The sequence below is a fragment of the Podarcis bocagei genome (assembly GCF_964188305.1).
Source record: "Podarcis bocagei genome assembly, chromosome: 4".
Lineage (NCBI taxonomy): Eukaryota > Metazoa > Chordata > Lepidosauria > Squamata > Lacertidae > Podarcis > Podarcis bocagei.
In genome coordinates, this window is record NC_138128.1 from 4,224,902 (window position 1) to 4,248,269 (window position 23,368).

At 48.4% G+C, this 23,368-nt stretch overlaps 2 protein-coding genes and 1 long non-coding RNA gene across 3 annotated transcripts in view; 2 read left to right on the forward strand and 1 right to left on the reverse strand.

Annotated features, from left to right (window-relative positions):
- The first annotated feature begins 538 nt into the window (after positions 1-538).
- Positions 539-10,951, forward strand: LOC308585523 (uncharacterized protein C2orf72). Its single transcript, XM_081191209.1, has 3 exons — positions 539-2,805; positions 8,628-8,744; positions 10,357-10,951. Exons 1-3 carry the CDS (start codon positions 2,190-2,192, stop codon positions 10,446-10,448), a joined length of 825 nt encoding a protein of 274 aa, XP_081047335.1. The 5' UTR covers positions 539-2,189; the 3' UTR covers positions 10,449-10,951.
- A 10-nt stretch (positions 10,952-10,961) lies between these two features.
- Positions 10,962-13,786, reverse strand: LOC308585524. Its single transcript, XR_014007465.1, has 2 exons — positions 13,645-13,786; positions 10,962-13,310 (listed from the first exon to the last, which is right to left on the reverse strand). It is a non-coding gene; the product is annotated as an uncharacterized lncRNA (long non-coding RNA).
- Positions 13,787-17,170: 3,384 nt separating this feature from the next.
- The window catches only part of PSMD1 (proteasome 26S subunit, non-ATPase 1), a 93,188-nt gene continuing 86,990 nt past the window's right edge, over positions 17,171-23,368 (forward strand). The window contains exons 1-5 of the mRNA XM_081190101.1: positions 17,171-17,352; positions 20,444-20,487; positions 21,670-21,743; positions 21,990-22,159; positions 22,984-23,189. Coding sequence (XP_081046227.1) covers positions 17,337-17,352; positions 20,444-20,487; positions 21,670-21,743; positions 21,990-22,159; positions 22,984-23,189 — 510 coding nt within the window. The 5' untranslated portion in view covers positions 17,171-17,336. The remainder of the gene's footprint in view (positions 17,353-20,443; positions 20,488-21,669; positions 21,744-21,989; positions 22,160-22,983; positions 23,190-23,368) is intronic.

Genomic DNA, 23,368 nt, shown 5'->3' on the forward strand with positions numbered 1-23,368 from the left:
TGGCCACACCTCCCAGCCAGCCAATCGGCTGGCTGGGGGGGCGTGGCTTGCCCTATTTAGGGCCGGAGCCACTTTATTTGCATATTCATGAGCTTATTTATTATTCATGAGCTTTCCCGGGCCCCCCCAATATTTTTTCTAAGTCTGCGTCCCTGTTCTGCCCCCAATGAAGTCCTGCCCCCCCCCAACAAAAATATGCCTACGCCCATTCTCCTGGTCCAGAATTTGAGGAAATAAAAGGCAAAGAGTAAAAGGAGTGGCCACTTTTGTCCTCGGGTGAGTTTCCAAATTCAATGGGATTTACTCTGAAGTAAATGTGGGTTGGATTGCAGAACCTTAATCTCTCAGCCATTTTTCCCCTGTAGAGAAGAGCTCTGAGCAAAAATACTCCTGTGACCCAGACAGGACGGCGGCAAGAGAGTCAGGGTGGATTTGAGGTACATAATAATAATAATAATAATAATAATAATAATAATAATAACAATAACAACAATAATTTATTGTTTATACCCCGTCCATCTGGCTGGGTTTCCCCAGCCACTCTGGGTGGCTTCCAACAGCGTATTAAAATACAATAACCTATTAAACATTAAAAGCTTCCCTAGACATGAAAGGACATTCTAAAGGCCATGTTTGTTTACAAGGCGATTGTGCCAGATTTTACAGTTTCTGGATGCTACATTTTCTGTATTGCAATGGAGATTCTGGAGCCCCCAAAAGGTGGTGCTAAATGAAAAAGAGGGGGAAGAGGAGCTAGGGTTTTTTAAGTTGGAAAAAAGGGTGAACTGGGGGCGGATGGACACAATCGAGGTCTGTAAATTTATACATGATGCGGAGAAAGCTTTTCTCCCTCATCATACTAGAACCAGTAGCTAGAAATACAGTCATACCTCATGTTACGTTTGCTTCATGATACGTTTTTTTAGGTTGCATCCCGTGGCGACCCGGAAGTACTGGAAAGGGTTACTTCCGGGTTTTGCCGCTCGCGCACACGCAGACGCGCCAAATGACATCGCGCACATGCGCAGAAGTGGCGAATTCCAACCTGCGCGTGTACAGACGCGCCGCTGCGGGTTGTGTTCTGCTCATGTTGGGAACGGGCCTCTGGAACGGATCCCGTTCGCAACCAGAGGTACCACTGTACCATAACTAGACACTGGAAGGACCTATCAGGAGTGAGCATAGGCCACTGGTACCAAAATGTATGGGAAACCCTACCAGAAAAGCTAACCAACCAACAAACGAAGACGGGGACAGGCTATGGAGGATGCCTTCAGGCCAGTGTGGTTCCCCTTTGTGACATCCGCAGCAGCACAACAGGACAATGAGCTATTCCCTCCAACAGCATAGGAATCAATATGGCACACCTGACCCAACAACCGAGCCCCGCTCCCTCACACAAATAAACCACACCACCATCAACTAAACCCAACCAACCAAGCATGGGAACAACCTGACCTCCCTCAATATCAATAAAAATAAATAAATACACAAACACAGGACATACCAATGTGATGCTGACAGAACCCATCACCTTACACTAAGAATAGAGACAGTACAGTCATACCTCGGGTTGAAGTAGCTTCGGGATAAGTATTTTCGGGTTGCACGCTGCTGCGACCCGGAAGTAACGGAGAGCGTTACTTCTGGGTTTCGCCGCTCGCGCATGCGCAGACGCTCAAAATGAAATTGTGCATGCGCAGAAGCGGCGAATCATGACCTGCGCATGCGCAGGCGGGGGTTGCATTCGCTTCTGGATGCGAACGGGGCTCTGGAACGGATCCTGTTCGCATCCAGAGGTACCACTGTATCGCCATCTCTCCACCCTCCCTTCGCCCAACTGGGATGTGTCTCTCCCCAAACGTAAACTCTGAAAAAGACTATGAACTGAAAGTGGAGACAATAGAATTCAGGAGTCAGCAAACTTTTTTAGCAGGGGGTCGGTCCACTGTCCCTCAGACCTTGTGGGGGGCCGTACTATATTTTTTTTCAATTCATCACTTAACATAAATAAAATCCTCAGCCAATTAAGGATCTGCAAGAAAAAATAGGTGAATTCCTCGTGGCTGGCAGCTTTCTCTTTCTCCTCCTCCGAGAGGCGGTTCCTGCGGCGACTCCAGGCGACCCTCCTTCCCGGCCGGGGGCTGAGCTTGCGGGCGGCGCCTGCTCCTCGGCCGGCCTCTCTCTCCATGGATCCTCCGCCGGCGCCGCATCTGCGCGAGTTCCAGGCACTGGTGGATCGCGCGGGCGGGCGCGCGCGGCTGCTGCTGGTGGGCGAGGCGCGCGAGGGCGAGCCTGCGCCGCGGGCGCTGCTGGAGACCTTCGCCCGGGACCTCTTCGCCGAGCCGGAGCCCGAGCCGCGCAAGGAGCCGGAGGCGCAGCCCGATCCTCCCCCCGGAGGGGCGCGCAAGGTCCGCGTGCGCCTGGGCGGCCGGGGCTCGGCGGCGCGCTCCTCCTGCGCGCTGCTCTTCGTGCTCTTCCGCCAGGCGTCGCTTGCGCCTCTGCCTCCGTTGCGCGCTCGCCGGGAGCGGCTCCGCCTGCGCGAGATCCTCCGCGACGTGCGCAGCCGGCTGCCCTCGGCGGCGCGCCCCGGGGTGGTGGGCGTGGTGGTGCTGGGCGGCGGCGAGGCCGAGGGCGCCCGGTTGCAGCTCGACGCCTTGCTCCGCCAGGTCTTCCGGAGGAGGCGCCCGGCGGAGCTGGACACCCTGCAAGCCGCCCCCTACAGCCCCGGAGCCGGGCAGGGCGCCGCCGAAGCCCGCGCCGCCGCCTGCCGGGCGCTGAGAGCCGCCCTGAAGCTCCGAGCAGGTGAGCGCAGCGGGGCAGCAGGCAGGCATCGCCCGGATTTCTTTATTTTTTGCATTTATACCCAGCCCTCTTTTGCCCAGGTAGCTCCACGTGGACGTGCCGGATTTACGCATAAGCTAAACAATAACAATACAGTGATACCTCGGGTTACATACGCTTCAGGTTACAGACTCCACTAACCCAGAAATAGTGCTTCGGGTTAAGAACTTTGCTTCAGGATGAGAACAGAAATCGTGCTCCGGCGGTGCGGCAGCAGCGGGAGGCCCCTTAGCTAAAGTAGTGCTTCAGGTTAAGAACAGTTTCAGGTTAAGAACGGACCTCCGGAACGAATTAAGTTGTTAACCTGAGTACCACTGTAACAACAAAACAACAACAACAACAACAATAATGTTGTAGTTGTTTAGTTGTGTCCGACTCTTCGTGACCCCCTGGACCAGAGCACGCCAGGCACTCCTGTCTTCCACTGCCTCCCACAGTTTGGTCAAACGACTCCAATACAGTGGTGCCTCGCAAGACGAAATTAATTCGTTCCGCAAGTTTTTTCTTCTTGCGAGTTTTTCGTCTTGCGATGCACGGTTTCCCATAGGAATGCATTGAAAATCAATTAATGCGTTCCTAGGGAAACCGCCTTCAGACCAGGTCCGGGGACAGTCTGTCCCCCGACCTCTTCTGAAGGCTGGGGGGGGGGGACAAGGGCTTTTCTTCCCACCCCCAGCATTTTAAAATCGCCCCGGGACAGCGGAGGACTTCTCCGCTGTCGGGGCGATTTAAAAGCCCCTGGGAAGGCAGGCAGGGGGGACCTCTTCTGTCCTGGACCTCTTCTGAAGGCTGGCGGGGGCGAAAGTCTTTGCTCCCCCCGCCTGCCTTCAAAAGCTGTCCAGCCAAGGCTTCACGGACCTCTCCGCCAGCAGCGGCAGCTGCTGCTGGCGGAGACTTGCCGGCATGCCGAAGCCTGCACACGCAGCGCACCCAGGCTTCGCGGACCTCTCCGCCAGCAGCGGCAGCGCTGCCGCTGCTTGCGGAGACTTGCCGGCATGCCGAAGCCTGCGTGCGCTGACACGGATCTGTCCTGCCTTCAAAAGCCGTCCGGGATAGCGGGAAGCGCTTCCCTGCTATCCCGGACTGCTTTTAAAATGCTGGCGCTGGGGAGCAAAGCCTTTCGGCCCCCGCCAGCCTTCCTGGACCTCTTCTGAAGGCCGGAGGGGGGGGAAGGCTTTGCTCCCCACCGCTAGCATTTAAAAGAGGTCCCCGGAGATTTCCCTATGGGCCTTCGTCTTGCGAAGCAAGCCCATAGGGAAATTCGTTTTGCGAAGCGCCTCCAAAACGGAAAACCCTTTTGTCTAGCGGGTTTTCCGTCTTGCGAGGCGTTCGTCTTGCGGGGTACCACTGTACTTTGGCCACCTCCTGAGAAGAGAAAACTCCCTGGAAAAGACCCTGATGCTGGGAAAGATGGAGGGCGCAAGGAGAAGGGGACGACAGAGGACGAGATGGTGGGACAGTGTTGTTGAAGCTACCAGGATGAGTTTGACCAAACTGCGGGAGGCAGTGGGAGACAGGAGGGCCTGGCGTGCTCTGGTCCAGGGGGTCACGAAGAGGAGTTGGACACGACTAAACGACTAAACAACAACAACAAAAGTACCTTTGAGAACACTGTCCCACCATCTTGTCCTCTGTCGTCCCCTTCTCCTTGTGCCCTCCATCTTTCCCAACATCAGGGTCTTTTCCAGGGAGTCTTCTCTTCTCATGAGGTGGCCAAAGTCTTGCAGCCTCAGCTTCAGGATCTGTCCTTCCAGTGAGCACTCAGGGCTGATTTCCTTCAGAATGGAGAGGTTTGATCTCTTGCAGTCCATAGGACTCTCAAGACAATAATAATAACAATAATAATAACAACCACAGAGCCTAGGACTTGCCGATCAGAAGGTCGGCAGTTCGAATCCCCGCAATGGGGTGAGCTCCCGTTGCTCGGTCCCTGCTCCTGCCTGTTGAATGGTCACTTTAAAATGTGAAGGTTCATTATTGCTTCACAGGTTGTGTATGTCTTTAAGGGCCAGGGCAAATAACAAGACCCAGTCTTACAGCTGTGAAACATAGCAGGTGCTGCTGAGTTGTGTTAATCAAGCTGTGTTAGCAATTGGGTATAGTATATAAGGAGCAGCACCTAGCTCCCTCATTACCCCGGGGGATGGGTTGGTGGTTGGGTCTGGTTTGTTGTTGATGTATTTAGTGTATAAGGAGTTTTTGTTTTTGTTATTAAAACCTTGTTTAAGTTATTTTTGAGTCCCTTTTTAATGTATGGTCTCCCCAGCAAGGTCTCTGCAGTGCTACTAAACTGCAAATAGCCAGCACTGCCAACCTAGCAGTTCAAAAGCACGTCAAAGTGCAAGTAGATAAATAGGTACCGCTCCGGTGGGAAGGTAAACGGCGTTTCCGTGCGCTGCTCTGGTTCGCCAGAAGCAGCTTAGTCATGCTGGCTGCATGACCCGGAAGCTGTACGCCGGCTCCCTCGGCCAATAAAGCGAGATGAGCGCTGCAACCCCAGAGTCGGTCACGACTGGACCTAATGGTCAGGGGTCACTTTACTTTACATTTCCAAAATATAAGATAAAAAACAATTACTTTGATAAAGTACATATTTTGTTATGTGCAAATGGCTTGAGATACCTATTAGGACCATCAATGACCGTATAGCATAAATTCAACACAAAAAACAGTGACAATTGTTGTTCTCAAAGGGCAACTTGAGGTACAAAGGGCCCCGTTACCATCAGTAGCTTAGGGCCTCATCAAACCTAAATCCGGCCATGACTGTGGCCCATGTGGTTTTTCTCCCCCCCCCCCCCCGCATTCATTCCTCACAACAACCCTATGAGGTCTAGCATAAGAGCATTGGCTTGATCTAGCAGGAATATCCCTTTGGCCCATCAAGTCCAGCAACCTGATATTTCTTGCAACTGGGATTCAGAAGCTTGATTGCAGAGCACAGCCATCAATCGACCTCTCCTCCATTAATTTGTCTAATCCTCTTTTAAAGCCATCTTGGTTTTGGCCATCACTGCCTCATGTGGCAGGGAGTTCCATAGATAAATCATGTGTTGCGTGAAGGAGGACTTGGCCTGGAGATTCCGCTTCTCAGGGCAGGTTTGCAGTTCCCTTGCTCCGCGAACTGCCTTCCGGCCCCTCCAGCCACATCCTTGGCTGCCAAACTACTCTAATCCTCCAGGACGGAGCCTGGTAATCTCCCAGCCTCTTAAAGGTGACCCTGGGGTCATTCCAGGCCGCCTCGGCTGCAAAGAGGCAAAGTATATTGTTTCTTTCCGCTGGGCCCAAATTCCACGCATCTTTACTCACTTTCCCAGTGAGTTCAGAGAAGCAGAAGCATGCACCTGCCTGCCCCCCCCCCCCCCGGTGATGATTATAGTCTTTTAAAAATTTTAGTAATTTTTCTTTTTCATTCATTACATACATATCAAATTCTTAACGTTTACTATATATTCCTCCCTCCCTCCCCTCCAAGGCTTCCCCCAACTTGGGCTTCTGGTTTGTTTTTATTTTCACCTGCTTTGCTATCTCTCAACAGAAAAAGTTATTAATAACATAACATCAAGCCTAAAACATAAAAATAAAATACACCATCATATTTCACTATCTTCTAAACATTTTCTAATGCTGATACCGTGAATGTTTATTTAAGTCCTGCCATCAAGTCTATTGACTTTCTTTGTTTCTGCAAATATAATATGAATGGTTCCCAATCTTTTTCAAAGCCTCTGTTGTCTTTTTCTCTTAGTCTTTCTGTCATTTTTGCCAGTTCTGCATAGTTCATCATCTTCTCTTGCCGTTGTTCTTTAGTTGGTATTTAGTCCTCCAATTTTGTGCAGTCAACATTCTTGCTGCTGTAGTGGCACACATAAATAAAGTCCTCATTTCTTTTGGTATGTCTTGACCTAAAATACCTAACAAAAAGGCTTCTGGGTGTGTTTTTTTACAAAAGTTATTTTCGGCGTTTTCTTCAATTCATTGTATATCATTTCCCAGCAGGGTTTTACCTTTTTACAATGTTTCTAGTCTGGCTTCCCTCTTCCAGGGATTGTACACAGAGATACAGCTGGCAGACTCTTTTCTGGGCAGGTTTGCTTTGGGTCCCAAAAGAGGGCACCCAAAATGATTCAAGAGGCTGGGGCAGCTCCCCTATGGGGAAAGGTTACAGCATTTAAGGAGGATGCTGACAAGCTGGAAGGTGTGCAGACCAAGATGATCAGGGGTCTGGAAAGCAAGCCTGATGAGGAACGGTTGAAGGAGTTGGGTATGTTTAGCCTGGGAAATACGAGACTAAGAGGAGATATGATAGCCATCTCCAAATATCTAAAGGGCCGTCACATGGAGGAGGGAGGAAGCTTGTTTTCTCCTGCTCTGGCGGGTAGGACTCGAACCCGTGGCTTCGAGTCACAAGAAAGGAGATTCCGACTAAACATCAGGAAAAACATTCTGACGGTGAGAGCTGTTTCAAAGTGGAATGGACGTTGTGGACTCTCCTTCCTTGGAGGTTTTGAATCAGAGGTTGGATCTGTCAGGGACGCTTTAGCTGAGACTCCTGCAGTGCAGGGGGTTGGACTAGATGACCCCAAGGGGTACCTTCCCACTCTACAATTCAATGATTCTATGATTTAGGGCTGTGGAGAGATAGCCATTGTGGTGTAGTGGTTAAGAGCGGTAGTCTTGTAATCTGGTGAACCGGGTTCGCTTCCCTGCTCCTCCACAAGCAGCTGCTGGGTGACCTTGGGCCAGTCACACTTCTGTGAAGTCTCTCAGCCCCACTCACTTCACAGAGTGTTTGTTGTGGGGGAGGAAGGGAAAGGAGAATGTTAGCCGCCTTGAGACTCCTGAAGGGGAGTGAAAGGCGGGATATCAAATCCAAACTCTAGTCACCAGCCAGGATGGCTTTAAAGGATTAGGCAACAGGACTTTTTTGCAGGGAGGGAGCCAAAGTTGTTGAGCTTCTTCTAGGGGGTCCCACAAAAAAATTGAGCTTTTTTTTTTAGGAGATGCACCTAAGTAGTTCAGCCCCCCCAAAAAAACTACTCCCATGAATCCATGCAGCTACAATGGCTGTTCTCTCCCTCTGCTGTTGGAGGCACTGTCCCTGGAATCACAAATGGCCAGAGTGCTCATGCATAATAATAATAATAATAATAATAATAATAATAATAATAATAATGATAATAAAAAATTATTTATACCCCGCCCATCTGGCTGGGTTTCCCCAGCCACTCTGGGCGGCTTCCAACAGAATATTAAAAACAATATAGTGTCAGACATTAAAAACTTCCCTAAACAGGGCTGCCTTCAGATGTCTTCTAAAAGTCAGGTAGTTGTTTATTTCCTTGACATCTGCTGGGAGGGCATTCCACAGGGCGGGCACCACCACCGAGAAGGCCCTCTGCCTGGTTCCCTGCAATCTCACTTCTAGCAGAGAGGGAACCGCCAGAAGGCCCTCGGAGCTGGACCTCAGTGTCTGGGCTGGATGATACTCCTGCAGGTATACAGGACCGAGGCCGTTTAGGGCTTTAAAGGAAAGCACTCAGTTCCTGCTTTCACCCTTCCCAGGGGCATCTGACTGGCTGCTCTGAGAGCAGAATGAGCCACTCTCTTCATCCCCCAGGACTCTTCTTGTGCTTCAGGACACCTTAACTGCACCTGGGGGTTTTGGAGTGTTACTCCAGATTTGGCAAAGCAGATCTTCCTGAGCCAGATTATTCTATCTGCTGGGAGGTTTGTGCTTTGTACATCTGGCCTGACCTCTTGCTCTCTTCTTCATTCCAAAGACGGGGCGGAAGCCAAGAAGCAGAGGATCCCTGCCTTCCTGCAGTGCACCCCTTGGGCTCGGAGGAGTCGGCGGAAGGAAGGGCGTTCGGACGCAGCACCCAGCAGCTCCAGCGAAGGTCAGGTCTGCTTGAGGGCTCTGTCGTGCAGTAGGGGAGGCAGCTCTTGGGATCCAACGGCTGATCCGTCACAACTTTTGTTACACAGGTGTCATTCCATGTGGAGTGCGGAATTAGATTCCTGATTTTGGTTTGAAACCCTGTGGCGCTGTGGGTTAAACCACAGAGCCTTGGGCTTGCCGATCAGAAGGTCGGCGGTTCGAATCCCCACGACGGGGTGAGCTCCCATTGCTCGGTCCCTGCTCCTGCCAACCTAGCAGTTCGAAAGCACGTCAAAGTGCAAGTAGATAAATAGGTACCACTCTGGCGGGAAGGTAAACTTCGTTTCCATGCACTGCTCTGGTTCACCAGAAGCGGCTTAGTCATGCTGGCCACATGACCCGGAAGCTGTACACCAGCTCCCTCGGCCAATAAAGCAAGATGAGCACTGCAACCCCAGAGTTGGTCACGACTGGACCTAATGGTCAGGGGTCACTTTACTTTACATTCCCAAAATATAAGATAAAAAACAATTACTTTGATAAAGTACATATTTTGTTATGTGCAAATGGCTTGAGATACCTATTAGGACCATCAATGACCGTATAACATATATTCAACACAAAAAACAGTGACAATTTGTTGTTGACAAAGGACAGCTGGAAGTATAAAGGGCCCCGTTACCATCAGTAGCTTAGGGCCTCATCAAACCTAAATCTGGCCCTGACGGTGGCCCCAGAGTCGGTCACGACTGGACCTAATGGTCAGGGGTCCCTTTACCTTTACTAAAGTTCCTAGCCCCATGGTGTCTGGGACTGTGTGCCAATTTAGGTGCTGCTGCTGAGGTTTAAGAAGGATATCTGCAAACAGGAATGTGTACAGAGAGTTTTTTTGGGGGGAGAGAGTTTGCCAGCAGGGCCGTCTTAAGCATATCCGGCTCTGTGGTGCAAAGATTCCTCCAGCGCCCCCCTGGCAACTCCAAAACAAGGGAGGGGGTGGTAGAAAATATCCTCTGCCTCCCCCACTGCCCTGATCCCCAGTGTGGCGACGGCGATGAAGCAGGAGAACGTGCTGGCGGACATTCACTCCGGTGTCGGGGTGCCCAAGAAGTGCTGCCTTTTGCCAGGAAGCAGGAGGACAATGACCTCTGTGGGGATCGCTCTCCTCCTGCGGAGGCTTAGGAAGGAAGCTGCATGCCCACCAGCCATATAGTTGGCAGGGCGCAGCTGGCAGGTGTGCAGGGAAAGGGGAGGCTGCTGGCAAAGCCATGCAGCTCCCCCACTCGCTAGGGCGCCCCTGAGAGGCCAGCGCCCTGGAGCAACGCACCACTAAGCCCTATGGGAAAGACAGCTCCACTTGCCAGACAAATTTAGGGGATGCACGGAGGGAGGACATTCTGCCGATGAAACCGTGCAATTCTGCGTCTTGCTACTTTCTGCGTTCAATTACCCTTCAAGGTCAAGAGTGCAGATAACTGCAACCTACATTTGTCGAATAGCCTAAAATATTTTCGGCACCACGTTAAAATGCTCTCCCTTTCAGTTCCTTGGCTTCGTTTTGACTGGAAACCATGATGGTCTTCCCTTTGTAACTGAGACGCTCTAAATCGGTTTTCCTTTCCCCCCCAATGTAGATGCCTTGCAAGACCCAGAAGAAGGTGTATCTTTGACCAACATGGAGCCCAACGGGAACTGTGAAGAGGCCTGTGGAGTCGCGGCCACTTAAGAAGTCCGGGAGGAACCTTCTCTTTGCTGCTATATCAGACTGAAGGAGCTGCCCTTTATTTGCCTTGTAGGAAAAGCATCAAGGGGCCATTTTTTTGGGGGGGGGAGCATTTTTTAGCTCTTTTAAAGGAGCTACTCCGCCCTTGTTTGTTCCCAAGAAACTTCACAGCAGAAGCCCAGAAGCAGCTCTGCTTAATCTCAGCCTAGTCAAGATGAGTGACCTCTTCAGACTCAAGAATTACATGGGAACTACATCAAATCCTTGAGGTTCCCACTCAAAAGGCTGTGTCATTTTCACGCAAAGTGGCGGGCATTGTCCTCTAGTCAGTGAGCATATTGCCATTACTGACAGTGGCTTCTCATTTTTGGGGTAATTGTTTTAATTGCCTTATTTGGGAAATAACTACCTTCAAATGTGAAATGTATGGTGAGGAAGTATTTATGGGCTGAAAATTTATTGTGCTTGGGAGGAAAAAGAGGAACGACTCTGGTGCTGCTTTTTTTTTTTTTAAAAAAAAAAGCCAAAACCTTCTCCCTGTTTTCCAGCTTGAACTGTGCTTGCCATCGCAAAGAGGATCTGACCAGATTCTAAGTGGAATGTGTAGAAATCTGGGCAGCTGTTGCTTGCCTCTTCTCTGTGGTTGTGATAACAGTTGTATTGTATTCTGGATCTAGTATGGTTAGAGTCCAAAGTACATTTGCAGTAAACGGAGCCCAACGTATATATTTTGCATCTACTCTCATCCTAGGAGAGCATTCCCAGAAGTGTTCCTTTTGGGATCTGTCCTCCTGTTCTCTTGTCCTACAATTGTCCTACAATTCTCCCAGACCATGGTGTTCTAGGGACTGGCCTGCAGGGGCAGGAAACAGTAGTAGAGCTTAGGCAAAAAAAACCCCAATATTCACAAGAATGTGATGGAGCCCCCAAACCATTAAATGCCCGAGAATCTTGTTTCTACTGGAAGAAAATTGTCGCCCTCTTCTGCACAAAACAGTTCCATTAGAAAGCTTTGCTGGACTTTCTTTTGCACTGCAAGCACTGACTAGGAAGGCCTTGTTGCTGCAGGCTCCTGTAACGGGTGCCTTTTCCGACATGGCGGGTCCAGAGCTGAAAGCACAGCACAGAAGGAGAGAGGAAATAATCAATTATTTTTGGCAATGAGGCTGCTTGACGTGCTTTACTTGGGATCCTGGATAGACCAATATTCCAAAAGGCAGTTCTTCTCCTGGCCTAACATTTCAAAATTCACTGTGAACTGTTTGTACTATAGACAAGTGGGTGATTTTTTAAAAAATAATATTGTGAATAGTCCATAATGTAAAATTGCAACAGCAGCAAGACACACTAAAATTCCAAACAGATGCATCCCATCATATGTGATGTGTATGTTTGAGTAAAGGACACAGCAAGTGTGTTCCTCAGTATTAGAACTCAGTTAATTGATTCTTTTAACCTGATGGGTTCTGCAAGTTTTACAGTGCAACCCTCTGTAGGAGTTCAGTGGGCCCTGCTCTGCAATAAGCGTGCGTTGCAGCCTAAATATCAAGTTTGACTGATGTTTCTGTTTTGCCTTAGTTGCTATTTTGTCTCTCTGGGTTCTCTATAAAACTCTGATGGGGCTGGAGATTATATCGATTTATGTTAATTAACCTGTAAGAGGGGCTTTCTGGAAAATCTAGAATTGACAAAACTTTCAGGGGAAGCTTTCTTTTGCAACTTAGCCTTAATGCATTGGCACATTTTCAGTTTGTATTGGAACGTTTCCCCCGATGCCCTAGACGAGAGAGTGACCTAATTTAGCGTGTTTGGTCTCCTTGTATTTCGTAAACATAGCTAAAAGCTTTGAAACCGCCAAGCTTGGCTAATGCTAGATGTATTTTCAGCTGGCATCTATTCATTGCTGCTAATGAAGTTCACAAAACGGGGAGGGGGGAAAACTCTGCAGAAAAGTAAAGCCTTGGAACTTCCTTTGCAGCCAACATCACCCATGTTAACCATTTTTAGACTAATGGTGACAGCAGAACAGAGTTCTTTCTCTGACCTCCGTTATAGACTTCTGAGAGGGAGAGAAACATTGCAAAATTTGCAATAGGGTTGCTGCTACTTGTTGGCCAGGGCAAACTCCAGTCGGCCGTTGTACCCTCTGCCTTACAAGTTCCATGGAGGCATTGATGACTAGGAGACGCTGATGGGCTGCTGTCCATAGCTGTTGGGTCTTTTTCTTTGCAAAGCAGGCCTTGGGATAGCCAGCTCCAACCTGCAGCCTTCCAGATTTTTTGGACTACAACTGCTTGGTTTGTCTGCTGTTCTTAGGCTTCCCATTTTAAATTGTTAATTTTCGGTCTCAATGTATTATGTCAGGGGTCGGCAACCTAAGGCCCATGGGCCACAAGCAGTCCATGGGGGTCGTTTAACCGGCCCATGGACCCCCCGCTGCCTGCTAGGTCGGCTCCCATGTGCTCCAGCATGGAGCAGAGCGGGGACTGGCTTCTGTGACCCTGGCCGGCTTCCCATTAGCTGCAGGAAGCTGTGCACGCCTCCTCCGCGCCAGAAGGAGCGCCGGAAATAGCGTTTGTGCATGCGTGCGTGCACACTCCGGCTAACTGCGGCGTCTGTGGGACCGTGGAGTGGCCCAAGCCACAAAAACTTTGTCGACCCCTGTATTATCTGTCGACCCTAGGACCCTCAGGGTGACTACAAATATTCCTGAATACTTACCTTCACGTTGGCTGTGGTTGATGGGGTTGTAGTTCAAAATATCTGGAAGTTCCCAGGCTGGAATATCTCCCAGTCCTCCAGTGAACAGCAGCGTGGCTCAGGAAAGTCAGGATTTTGAGCAGCCCCTTCTGTCCCTTTGGTTTCCTCTGTACAGTGGTGCCTCGTAAGACGAAAAGAATCCGTTCTGTGATTCTCTTCGTCTAGCGTTTTTTTCGTCTTGCGAAGCAAGCCCATTGACGGATTAGTGGATTAGCGCTATTAGCGGCTTTTAGCGGCTTATTGGCTGATCGGATCCGCTGATAAGCGGCTTAGCGGCTTAGAAAAAGGGGGGAGGGGAAAAAACCGCAGGAACTCGCAATACATTGTCGTCTTGCGAAGCAAGCCCATAGGAAATTCATTTTGCGAAGCACCTCCAAAACGGAAAACTCTTTCGTCTAGCGAGTTTTCCGTCTTGTGAGGCATTCGTCTTGCGGGGCACCACTGTACCTCAGTTGTCTTGAATGTGCTGAAATAGGATAACATTTACCTACCTCAAGAGGAGGGTAAGTAGCGCAAGTAAGACAGTGCAAGTTGAAATGAGGGAATGTAGAAGGGTGAAGGTGGGTTAAAGAGGACCCCAGTCCAGAAAGCTCTCCAATGCATACCTGAGGAATTGAATTTGAACAGTGTGGCCCCTCTTGTAGAAGGGGTTTTTTTTACGTTGTTCCTGCACAGCTCAATACAGTAGGTCCAGATTCTGAGTGTGCCTGTATGTGTAAGGATTTGGGCGTCACGGCTGAATTTGGCAGGACTCTTCCTGCCTCCAACTGCCATGCAAACAGATATAGAACAAGGCTGCCATGCCCAGCAGAGAGTGCTTCCACCTGCTACCTCCCCACTAACAGGATTCCTGTTTGTCTTACTAGTTGCACGAAGCGTGTGCACACACAGAAACCAACCAGATAAAACTTCTCCTTGCTTTCTGTAGTGAGGGAAAACCAGCCCGGCTTTATTTCTGCCTGTCCTTGCAGGTGTCAAAGGCACTGGAGCCCTGCCAACAAAAAAATATGGCAACCACACACCTAGCTCGTTCGAAAGGGCTGCTGCTATGCTTCATAATGTAAATGAACCGCCATCAAACTCAAGTGTCCATTCCAAAGGTTTAATCTGCCTGTACGAAAAGAGTCGTGCCATTTTTATCAAACCCCAAAACTTAAATGTATTATAAAGCAGATGAAAGCAACTAATGTTTTAGTTGCACTAACCATGAATTAAGTTGTTCCAGCCATTAATCCGTTGAATAAAATTCACAATCGCTACAGGTTCTTGTAGCTATTGATCCATATGGAGACGCTGACTCAAACTCCCTGCAAATCAGGAGTGAGATCATCCACGAAGTCCTGGTGCACACGTGCGTGCGTGCGCACACTCACTGCCATCAGTTGTGCTGCTTGACCCTGCTGAGGAATTCCACTTTGTGTGTCTCGCCCAGTGGGTTTGGCACACAAAGGTTTATGCCAGAATAAATTTGCATGTTCCAAATCTAAATTGATTTGAGTGCTAGAAGTATTTAATTCTGATATGCTAGTTTATTCAGGCTAGGCAAGGTGCACCATATTCTTTAAAGGGTTTTGAACAGTGAGTGGGAAAGCATGAATTGCACGATAAGACAAAAGAATGTGGATTAAGGGAAGCAGTGGCGTAGCGTGGGGGGTGCAGGGGGGCGGGCTGCACCGGGCGCAACATCTGGGGGTTAGGGGGCGCAAATCCACTGGTTAGGGGGCGCAAATCCACGGGTTAGGGGGCGCAAATTACTTTCCTTGCCCCGGGTGCTGACAACCCACGCTACGCCACTGAAGGGAAGACAGGCAGGGACTCCTAAGGCTACATTCAGACCATACATTTAAAGCACTACGATACCACTTCTGTAGCTTCTCCCAAAGATTCCTGGCAGCTGTTTGTTAAGGGTGCTGAGAATTACGAGATCCATCTTTCCTTCACAAGTTACAATTCTCTGTTTTCTGAAACTGCAGCTCTGTGAAGGAAATAGGGGCCTCCTAGCAACTCTCAGCATGTTTAACAAACTACACCTCCCAGATCTTTTTGAGGCAAGTCATGCTTGTTTAAAGTATCATAGCTCTTCAGGTTGGCTATATGACTGTTCTGCCTCCCACTCCCTCCCCCCTTTTAATAATGTGATGATGGCACTAGGTTTTTCTGTTTTGTTTTAGTTTGTCATTGCAGCCAGAGTATTATGCAACATTTAACTTGGTGTGTGGGTTTTATATGCAGGAATAATTGATGTAATAATTTTTTTTTTGATATCTTAAATCCTGTCTCCTGGAAGCTCATTATTTCATTGATATTGATTCAATTTATTAAAGCATATCTTGACCATGTTTTGTATAACAAGGCAGTTTAAAGAATAAAGGTTATATGCACACACACCCAAATCATAATAGAGCTGCAAGGATAAAATGGGGAGGTGGCGTTTACCATCTCAAGCTCCTTGGAGGAAAAGATACACTATAAATGCAATATATGAACACCATGCCATGCACATCGACAAACAATATACAGGGTAGTGATATACTGGCACACTACAAAGCCATACAAAAATATATCACTAAAGGCAACTACTCCAGAGTAAGGAGGGGTTTATTTGTTTGTCCACACTCCTGACTCTTTACCTTTAATTTTTGTATGATTTTGCAATGCATATTGTTGTAAACAAAAATTGCCCTTTTCCCTTATAGAGTCCTTACATAGGTTCCCTATTGGTAGGAGAGAATAACAGAGGCCAACCAGAGAATATTGAGAAGCAAAGCAGCTAGTAAGCTTGATCTTTATTGATCTGTTGCAAGAGGGTGCTCCCCTCACCCGCAGGAGAGGAACCCCGAAAAATGGTGCGCAAGGCCTTATAAAGACTTTTGAAATTGCGACCCTGTAGATCAAGACCACCCCCAGAAACATCATACATACATCACAGAAGGGGTGTAACCTAAGACCACCCCTCAGATACATCACACCTATAGGTCTAAGACAACATTTGAATGTTGTTTTCTCCTATCTCCTGTCTGGCAGGTTACTTGATTGGATTTCCTGGGTAGCCTGGCCAGTCTTTTGTAATGATAAATTACAGGTCACAGGCTCACACTGTATTCAAAATAAAAAAATCACATGCATGCACACGAAAGCTCATACCAAGAACTAACTTAGTTGGTCTTTAAGGTGCTACTGGAAGGAATTTTTTTTATTTTGACTATGGCAGATCAACACGGCTACCTATCTGTAACTGTATTCAAACACAGACATACCCTTAAGACAGGATTTGTGAAGGAAAAGACAACGAGGAGGCTTTTCCATTTTCCTTTGACCTTGCAGAGAAAACATTTGCTCAGTTTGGGACAGTATGAAAATCAAAATGGCTTCATTTCGGTCATCCTGTGCTGATCTATGTATGTGCTTGGTTGGTACATTTATGAACATTTAACATATATCTAAGACCTCAAAATTCCTATCACAATATCTGCCGAGAAAGCGAGTTCCATCCTTGAGGGGCCACCACTGACAAAGCCCTGCAACACATTGCAGCCCCTCGGGTGCTGCCCCAGGGCGGCTGCCCCACCAGCCATGCTCTAGGTTCCCTGCCTGGCAGGGGCAGGCGAGGGGGGGGCACCCAAAGGCCCTGACCGGATCACGTGGCCACGACCCTCTGACTTCCAGTTCTGAGCAGCAGAACAGGCAGGTGCTGGATAAGGAAGGAGGGGTCCTCGGGCAGGCGCTTGGGTGTCTCTGCCGCTGCCTGACCTGCCACAGCGCCCCGATTCCCGCGGTCGCCTTTTCCCTCCTTCCCCATCGCCCTCGGAAAGATATCCCCCCCCCCCCCGGTTCCACAGGCCTCGCCGCCGCCTTTTCCTCCCGAAGCAGGCATTCCGCCCGGGCAGCCCCGTCCGCGGGTTGCCGAGGAGAGCGGGGCCTTCGAAGTGGGGCGGGGCAGGAGCCCCGCGGGCTCGCTGTTATCACGTCACTTCCGGGGCGGCTCGAGGACGCGACGGAAGCGGCGAAGGAGCTTGGTCACGGGCTAGCAGGGCAGGCAGCGCCGGTCTCGGAAGGTCTTCCCCCTCACCCCTTTCGCCCGCCGTTTCCCGGTTCCCTCAGCGGAGACGCCGGCGGGGGACACGCGACGCCATGATCACCTCGGCCGGTGAGGGAGCGCGCATGCGCGGCGCCGGGAGGAAACAAGAAACCCCCCGCCCCGCCCGGCCGCTTCTTTTCAGCTGAGTCAGGCAGGGCCCGAAGCCGCTTCCCGGGAGCCCCGGCCCAGCCCGAGGGTCCGCTGCCCGGCTCCTCGTCCCGCTCCTCTTCCTCTTGCCCGCTGCCCTTAGAACCCTAGAACCGCAGGCTCGGAAGGCACCCCCAGAGGTCATCTAGCCCGACCCCCTGCCACGCGGGAGTCCCCGTTCGGAGCGGCCTGCCCCCCTCTGCCTCGCCCCCTTCCTGTCATGACTTGCGGGCTTCTCGTGAAGCTGAGCGTCGGGAGCTTCAGGGCGGAGGGAAGGTCCTGCGCGTAGTCGACCGGCGGAACTCACCGCCGCAGGAAGGAGGCGGCGGCGGCCAACGATTCTCGGGGGAGGAGAGAGAGCCGTCCGTGGCTAATGGGTCGGGTGGCTGTGCTCTGCCTCCGCAGACCAAAGCAGAAACGGTGGAAACCGCAGGAGAGGAGAGTTACTCTTTTGCTCAGGCCCTGCTGGCGGTTTCCCCACATTGGGCATCTGGTCTGCCGCTGTGAGAGCGGGACGCTGGACTGAATGGGCCATGGGCCTGATCCTGCAGCAGGGCTCTTCCTATGTGGACAACTTACGGTCTGTGTGTGTGGTTTGGGAGCTGCAAGGCCAGGGAGAAAACAATGCTGTCCAGGGGTGTAAAGACTGCAGAGAGAATAATTGGGTGCACTCTTCCCACCTTAGATCAAATCTATGCTTCCAGCTGCAGAGATAGCGCAGGATAGTGCGCACCCCGGAAATGATCTCTTTCAGCTTCTGCCTTCTGGAAGAAGGTACAGGGTTATAAAGACCAGGACTAGCCGCCTGAGAAACAGTTTCTACGCAAATGCAATTCTGGTTCTAAACGCAGCATAAGGAGGCTCTATGGTATATCGTATTTTAAAATGGGGTTTCAGAGTTTTTAGGGGGGTTTGAATGTTTTCTGTAGATTTTCAGTTTCATTGCTCTGTATGGGACAATGACAATAAAGATATTGTAGATCGCATATCTGTTGTGCCAGAGTCACTGCCCTTGTTCTTTTATTGGGGGTGAATGTTGGGTGCCTTACAAAATGTACCGTATTTTTCGCTCTATAAGACGCACCAGACCACAAGATGCACCTAGTTTTTGGAGGAGGAAAACAAGAAAAAAAATATTCTGAATCTCAGTAGCCAGGACAGCAAGAGGGATCGCTGCGCAGTGAAAGCAGCAATCCCTCTTGCTGTTCTGGCTTCTGGGATAGCCGCGCAGCCTGCATTCGCTCCATAAGACGCACACACGTTTCCCCTTACTTTTTAGGAGGGAAAAAGTGAGTCTTATAGAGCAAAAAATACGGTATATTTTTAAGCAACAACGGAAATCGGGCATGTTGACACACATGGCAGCCTTATTCAGGTGCTTCAGGACCCTGGAAGTTAAAACGTCTTTGAGTTCTAGGCTATGCACTAGGTGGTAATATGTGTAGTTAAGACTCCAATGGGTGCCTCTGGGCAAAACAGCTGTTGGGGCAGTGGTTGGCATGTCAGGCTAGACTGTGGGAGACCCGTGTTTAAAATGCTCCGCCACAAAGTGCATTGGGTGATGCTTGGTTGCTATCACTCAGCTCAGCCTACCTCATAGGGTGGTTGTGAGGATAAAATGGGTGAGGTGCTTAATTTCCACACTGTAAATTTCCAGAGGTGAGTGAGGGTCCAAATACAAGAGTTGGTATGTGTGCTGTAGTTGTGGGTAGGTGAGTGCAGGACCGTTGTGTCTTGACGGTGCATGTGCACGTAAACATGCATGTGGACATAAAACAGGTCTTGCAGATGTCAAAATGCCTGTTTTCAACTGTGAAAAGTTCTAAGGAATGATTTTATATGGAGAGGGGTGTGGGGAAAGAGACATTTCTGAAAAAGAAGTGTAGAAGGCAACATGAGGCGACTTCTCTCACACTTGCTAAATGATAGCCATGACTGGAGTAGTGTCTGCCAGGCACTGATTGTGTTCAGAAAGAGCCCCTAGAGATGGGTAGTGGAATGTAGAGACACTGGCCCTCTTGTTTTGAATCTTACCCTTATTTTTTTAATTGTCTCGAGATTGGGGGAAAGGGGTAATTAATTGCTAAAAGGGAATTGTGTTTGTTTTTAAAGAAAATCTCTATAGATGATGAATCACAGAGGAACAGTGGATGGGGAGAGGTAGCCATCAATTTCTGCTTTTGCCATGCATTTTCATATCCTACTATCCAATTTTTCTCTGTTGCTTTCTGAGGGAACACTTAGAATTCTAAGTGGTCAAAACTCAGCTTATCTGGGACTATATTTTTGATGTGCATTGTGGAATATGCAGTAAGGCTCTGGGGGGAAAAGGAAGAGGGGTTTGCATTTAACCGTATTTGCTTCCCTCTCCTGTTATTGATTTTACTGTATTTATTTGGAGCCATACAGTGAATGACTGCCAAACAGGTTTTCAGACTTCACCCATAGAACTTACTAGCCCTCTTGTTCATATGCCCTGATGCTAGCTGCTTGTGTAGGAAGGAAAACGCAAAACATGCAAGTTTTGTACTGCTGTTTTGCTTGGTTGCAATTCTTTCTTGCCACAGGGAGGAGCTATTTACAACACTTTGTCAATAGTTGAAATGTCTTTAGTCATTCATGTTGCCCATGAGAAGCAGCCCCACATAGCAGCCTCAAGGCTCTTGCTTACTTTCCACATTGGGAAATTATTGTTGCAAGACATGTGGTTAGATGGCAATAAATAGAAGTGGAAATACAGCCCCCCCGCCAGATTGCCTCTTATGCAAGTGCCGTTGACATGTCCTCTTTGACACCCTAAAACTAGGTTCAGTGTGGCTTACTCTTATTTAAATGTGCATAGGATGGCAGTCTTAAGTCCAGTGTGCTTTATGCAGGAGTAGTTTTTAAGACACAAACGCCCTTAATTATTAAAAGGTGTTTGTGTTTACCAAAATGGGTTGTATGATGTAGAATCTGCTGTGACAGTTCTGCATTGATTTCTGTGATGACTAACATGACCTTTCTTTTGTAGCTGGAATTATTTCACTGCTTGATGAGGAAGAGCCAGAACTTAAGGTAAGTGTGTAAGGTTTTGTTTTTACACACTTGTTCATACAGGTATCTGGGTCAAGGATTATCCTTTTATCCTGTTTTTCAGGAAAAGCAATTGAGAAAGTGTTAGGTAAGAGCCATTTTTGCATCCTTTCCATTCTGGAGATGGTAAAACAGAGAATGGGAGAAGCACATACAGTCATACCTTGGATCCCAAACGTCTTGGTACTCGGACGTTTTGGCTCCTGAACACCGCAAACCCGGAAGTGAGTGTTCGCTTTGCGAATGTCCAACAGGGCTTCCGCGGCTTATGATTGGCTGCAGGAGCTTCCTGCAGCCAATCAGAAGCTGCAATTTGGTTTTCGGACGTTTTGGAAGTTGAATGGACTTCCGGAATGGATTCCATTCGACTTCCAAGGTACGACTGTAGTTGAAACCTGGCATATAATTGATGCATAGCTGGTCATTAAGGTTGACATATTTCTTAAAATTCTGTGTTTTTAAAGTTAACATCTGAAGCAGCCATTAGTATCCTCATTGTCAGGCTCCAAGCAGCACTGTTAATTTAGATTATATGCAGTACACTGCCATTCTGTTAAACATTGCAATGATTTAGTTGACAGCTCAGCCATTCTTACAGCATGCAGCTTATAACATGGTTAGCCAAAACATAATGATGTCAGGAAAGACAACGCTCACTCAAGAAGAAACAGATGTTGGTGGATTCCAGTGATGTTTGGCCTGCATTGGGTATTTTTAAGCTTTAAGTAAAACCCTAGTCTGAGAAGAAAGTAGGGCTGACCCCGGTCCCTGGTGAGCAAGCTGGTCTAAGTAAAAGGAAAGTAGTCATAGCTCTATACTCTCTACTTACTCAGCCACACTGAGTTCACTATTTGGGAGAAGGTAGCTTGGCACTCTGCCTTTTAAGTCAGACGAAGACATGCAAAAGTGGCCTGGAAGTAGTCAAGTAATTCTCTGCCATCTGCCTGCATTCCTTTAGTGAGGCCAACTTATCACTGTGCACAGAAGTTAGTTTCTGCATCCTTCTAGACAGATATTACAGAGTAAGCTGGTAAATTAAGAGTTATTTTGGCAAACTACTTGGTAGAGATGGCTATACTTGTAAGACCTATCTATGCTACACAACTCTGCACTTGTGGGATTCTGGGGGCAGAGCTCTAATAATTTAATTCTCGGTTTTCACAGGAATTTGCTCTTCAGAAACTGAATGCTGTTGTCAATGACTTCTGGGCAGAGATCTCTGAGTCAGTGGACAAAATGTAAGAAAAAAATTATTTCTGGCATTAGGGTGGCTTTTCTGTTCAGAGCACAAGGATGAAATGCACCTGTCTTATCTCTTGGTTAATGGGGGGGGGAATTAGATTCTACATTCCATAAGATGGATTTCTTGGTTTAGGAATTGCATATCCATCATCCACAGGACGTTAGTTGAAATGTGAAATTTGGTTTTTGTTTAAAGGAGTCAGTCATGGCAGCTGATGGTTTCTCCCTTGCTTTTGCTATAGTGAAATCCTGTATGAAGATGTTGGCTTCCGGAGTCGTGAATTTGCTGCTTTGGTGGCTTCAAAGGTGTTTTATCACCTGGGAGCCTTTGAAGAATCACTGAACTATGCCCTGGGAGCAGGCAACCTCTTCAATGTCAATGACAATTCAGAATATGTGGAGACAATCATTGGTAAGTCTGGGCTCTGAATCGGAAAACGTTCTAGCTGACTACCCTGGTTTAGCAACGGGCTAAACGGAGTATACAGATTTGGCAAAGTTCTGATTTCCAGGATTTGAAAGAGAAGTGTTTGCTTTATTTAAATGTAAATTTGCTTAATGTGGTGAAACAAACTTGCGGTTTTTACTTGGAATCCAGTTTTAGATTTTATGTCAGTTGGTTCAAGGGGCAGAATATTGTCAGTAATGGACTCTGCATGAAGAGTGGAAGGAATGTCTGCATATAGCAGAACATAGTTCTGAAGAGCATGATATGTTCAAAGGTAGCTATGGAGGAAACAGCAGTGGCACTTTATCCTACAAATCTTGCAAGATGAGAAATTTTGTTTTTAATAATTAAAGCTGAGATTGCACAGAATACAACATTTGGACCCAGTACAAAGAAGCACATGCAGAATCTTGCATGGGATGAAACCATGAATGCTTAGCACAGGATTATTGGGGGTTTTTTCTTCAAATCAGAGGACGATAAATGTCTTAGTCCTACAGTGCTGTTGAGTTAATAAATGATTTTGTGATGAAAGTTTTTTTGCTTTGAATTGCAGCTGTAACTTGACAGATGTTAGTACTTCATCCTTATTATTATTCATCCTGAGGATATATTGACAGAATATATTGGGCCAGTTGGAGAAGCTTAACACGGAGCATGTCTAAATAAAAAAATTCCTTCCTGTAGCACCTTAAAGACCAACTAAGTTAGTTCTTGGTATAAGCTTTCGTGTGCATGCACACATCTTCAGATACACTGAAATGGAGCATGTCTGTTTCTTTTCCCAGCAAAGTGCATTGACCATTACACCAAACAATGTGTGGAAAATGCCGACCTGGCCGAGGGAGCAAAGAAGGCAGTGGATCCGCGTCTGGAAGGGATTGTCAACAAGATGTTCCAGCGCTGTTTAGATGATCACAAATACAAGCAAGCCATTGGGATAGCTTTGGAGACGCGCAGGCTGGATGTCTTTGAGAAAACCATTTTGGAATCGGTGGGTGAAAGCACAGGATGTTATGTTTGACACAGGCACACCCTAAAACAGAAGTCCTGTGCATGCTTACCTGAGAATAGCTTTTGGTGGGAATTTCTCCTCAGCAGACATACAAAGGGCTGGGCTGTTCATCCCCTGCCTCATATTGGCCGTGTAGTTCCACACAAGGGCCAGCCCTC

Excerpts from the sequence above, each read along its gene's own strand:
- LOC308585523 (XM_081191209.1), top strand. The coding sequence starts at position 2,190 with ATGGATCCTCCGCCGGCGCCGCATCTGCGCGAGTTCCAGGCACTGGTG. Across the intron at positions 2,806-8,627 it reads CGCCCTGAAGCTCCGAGCAG|ACGGGGCGGAAGCCAAGAAG; the intron begins GTGAGCGCAGCG and ends TTCATTCCAAAG. Across the intron at positions 8,745-10,356 it reads ACCCAGCAGCTCCAGCGAAG|ATGCCTTGCAAGACCCAGAA; the intron begins GTCAGGTCTGCT and ends CCCCCAATGTAG.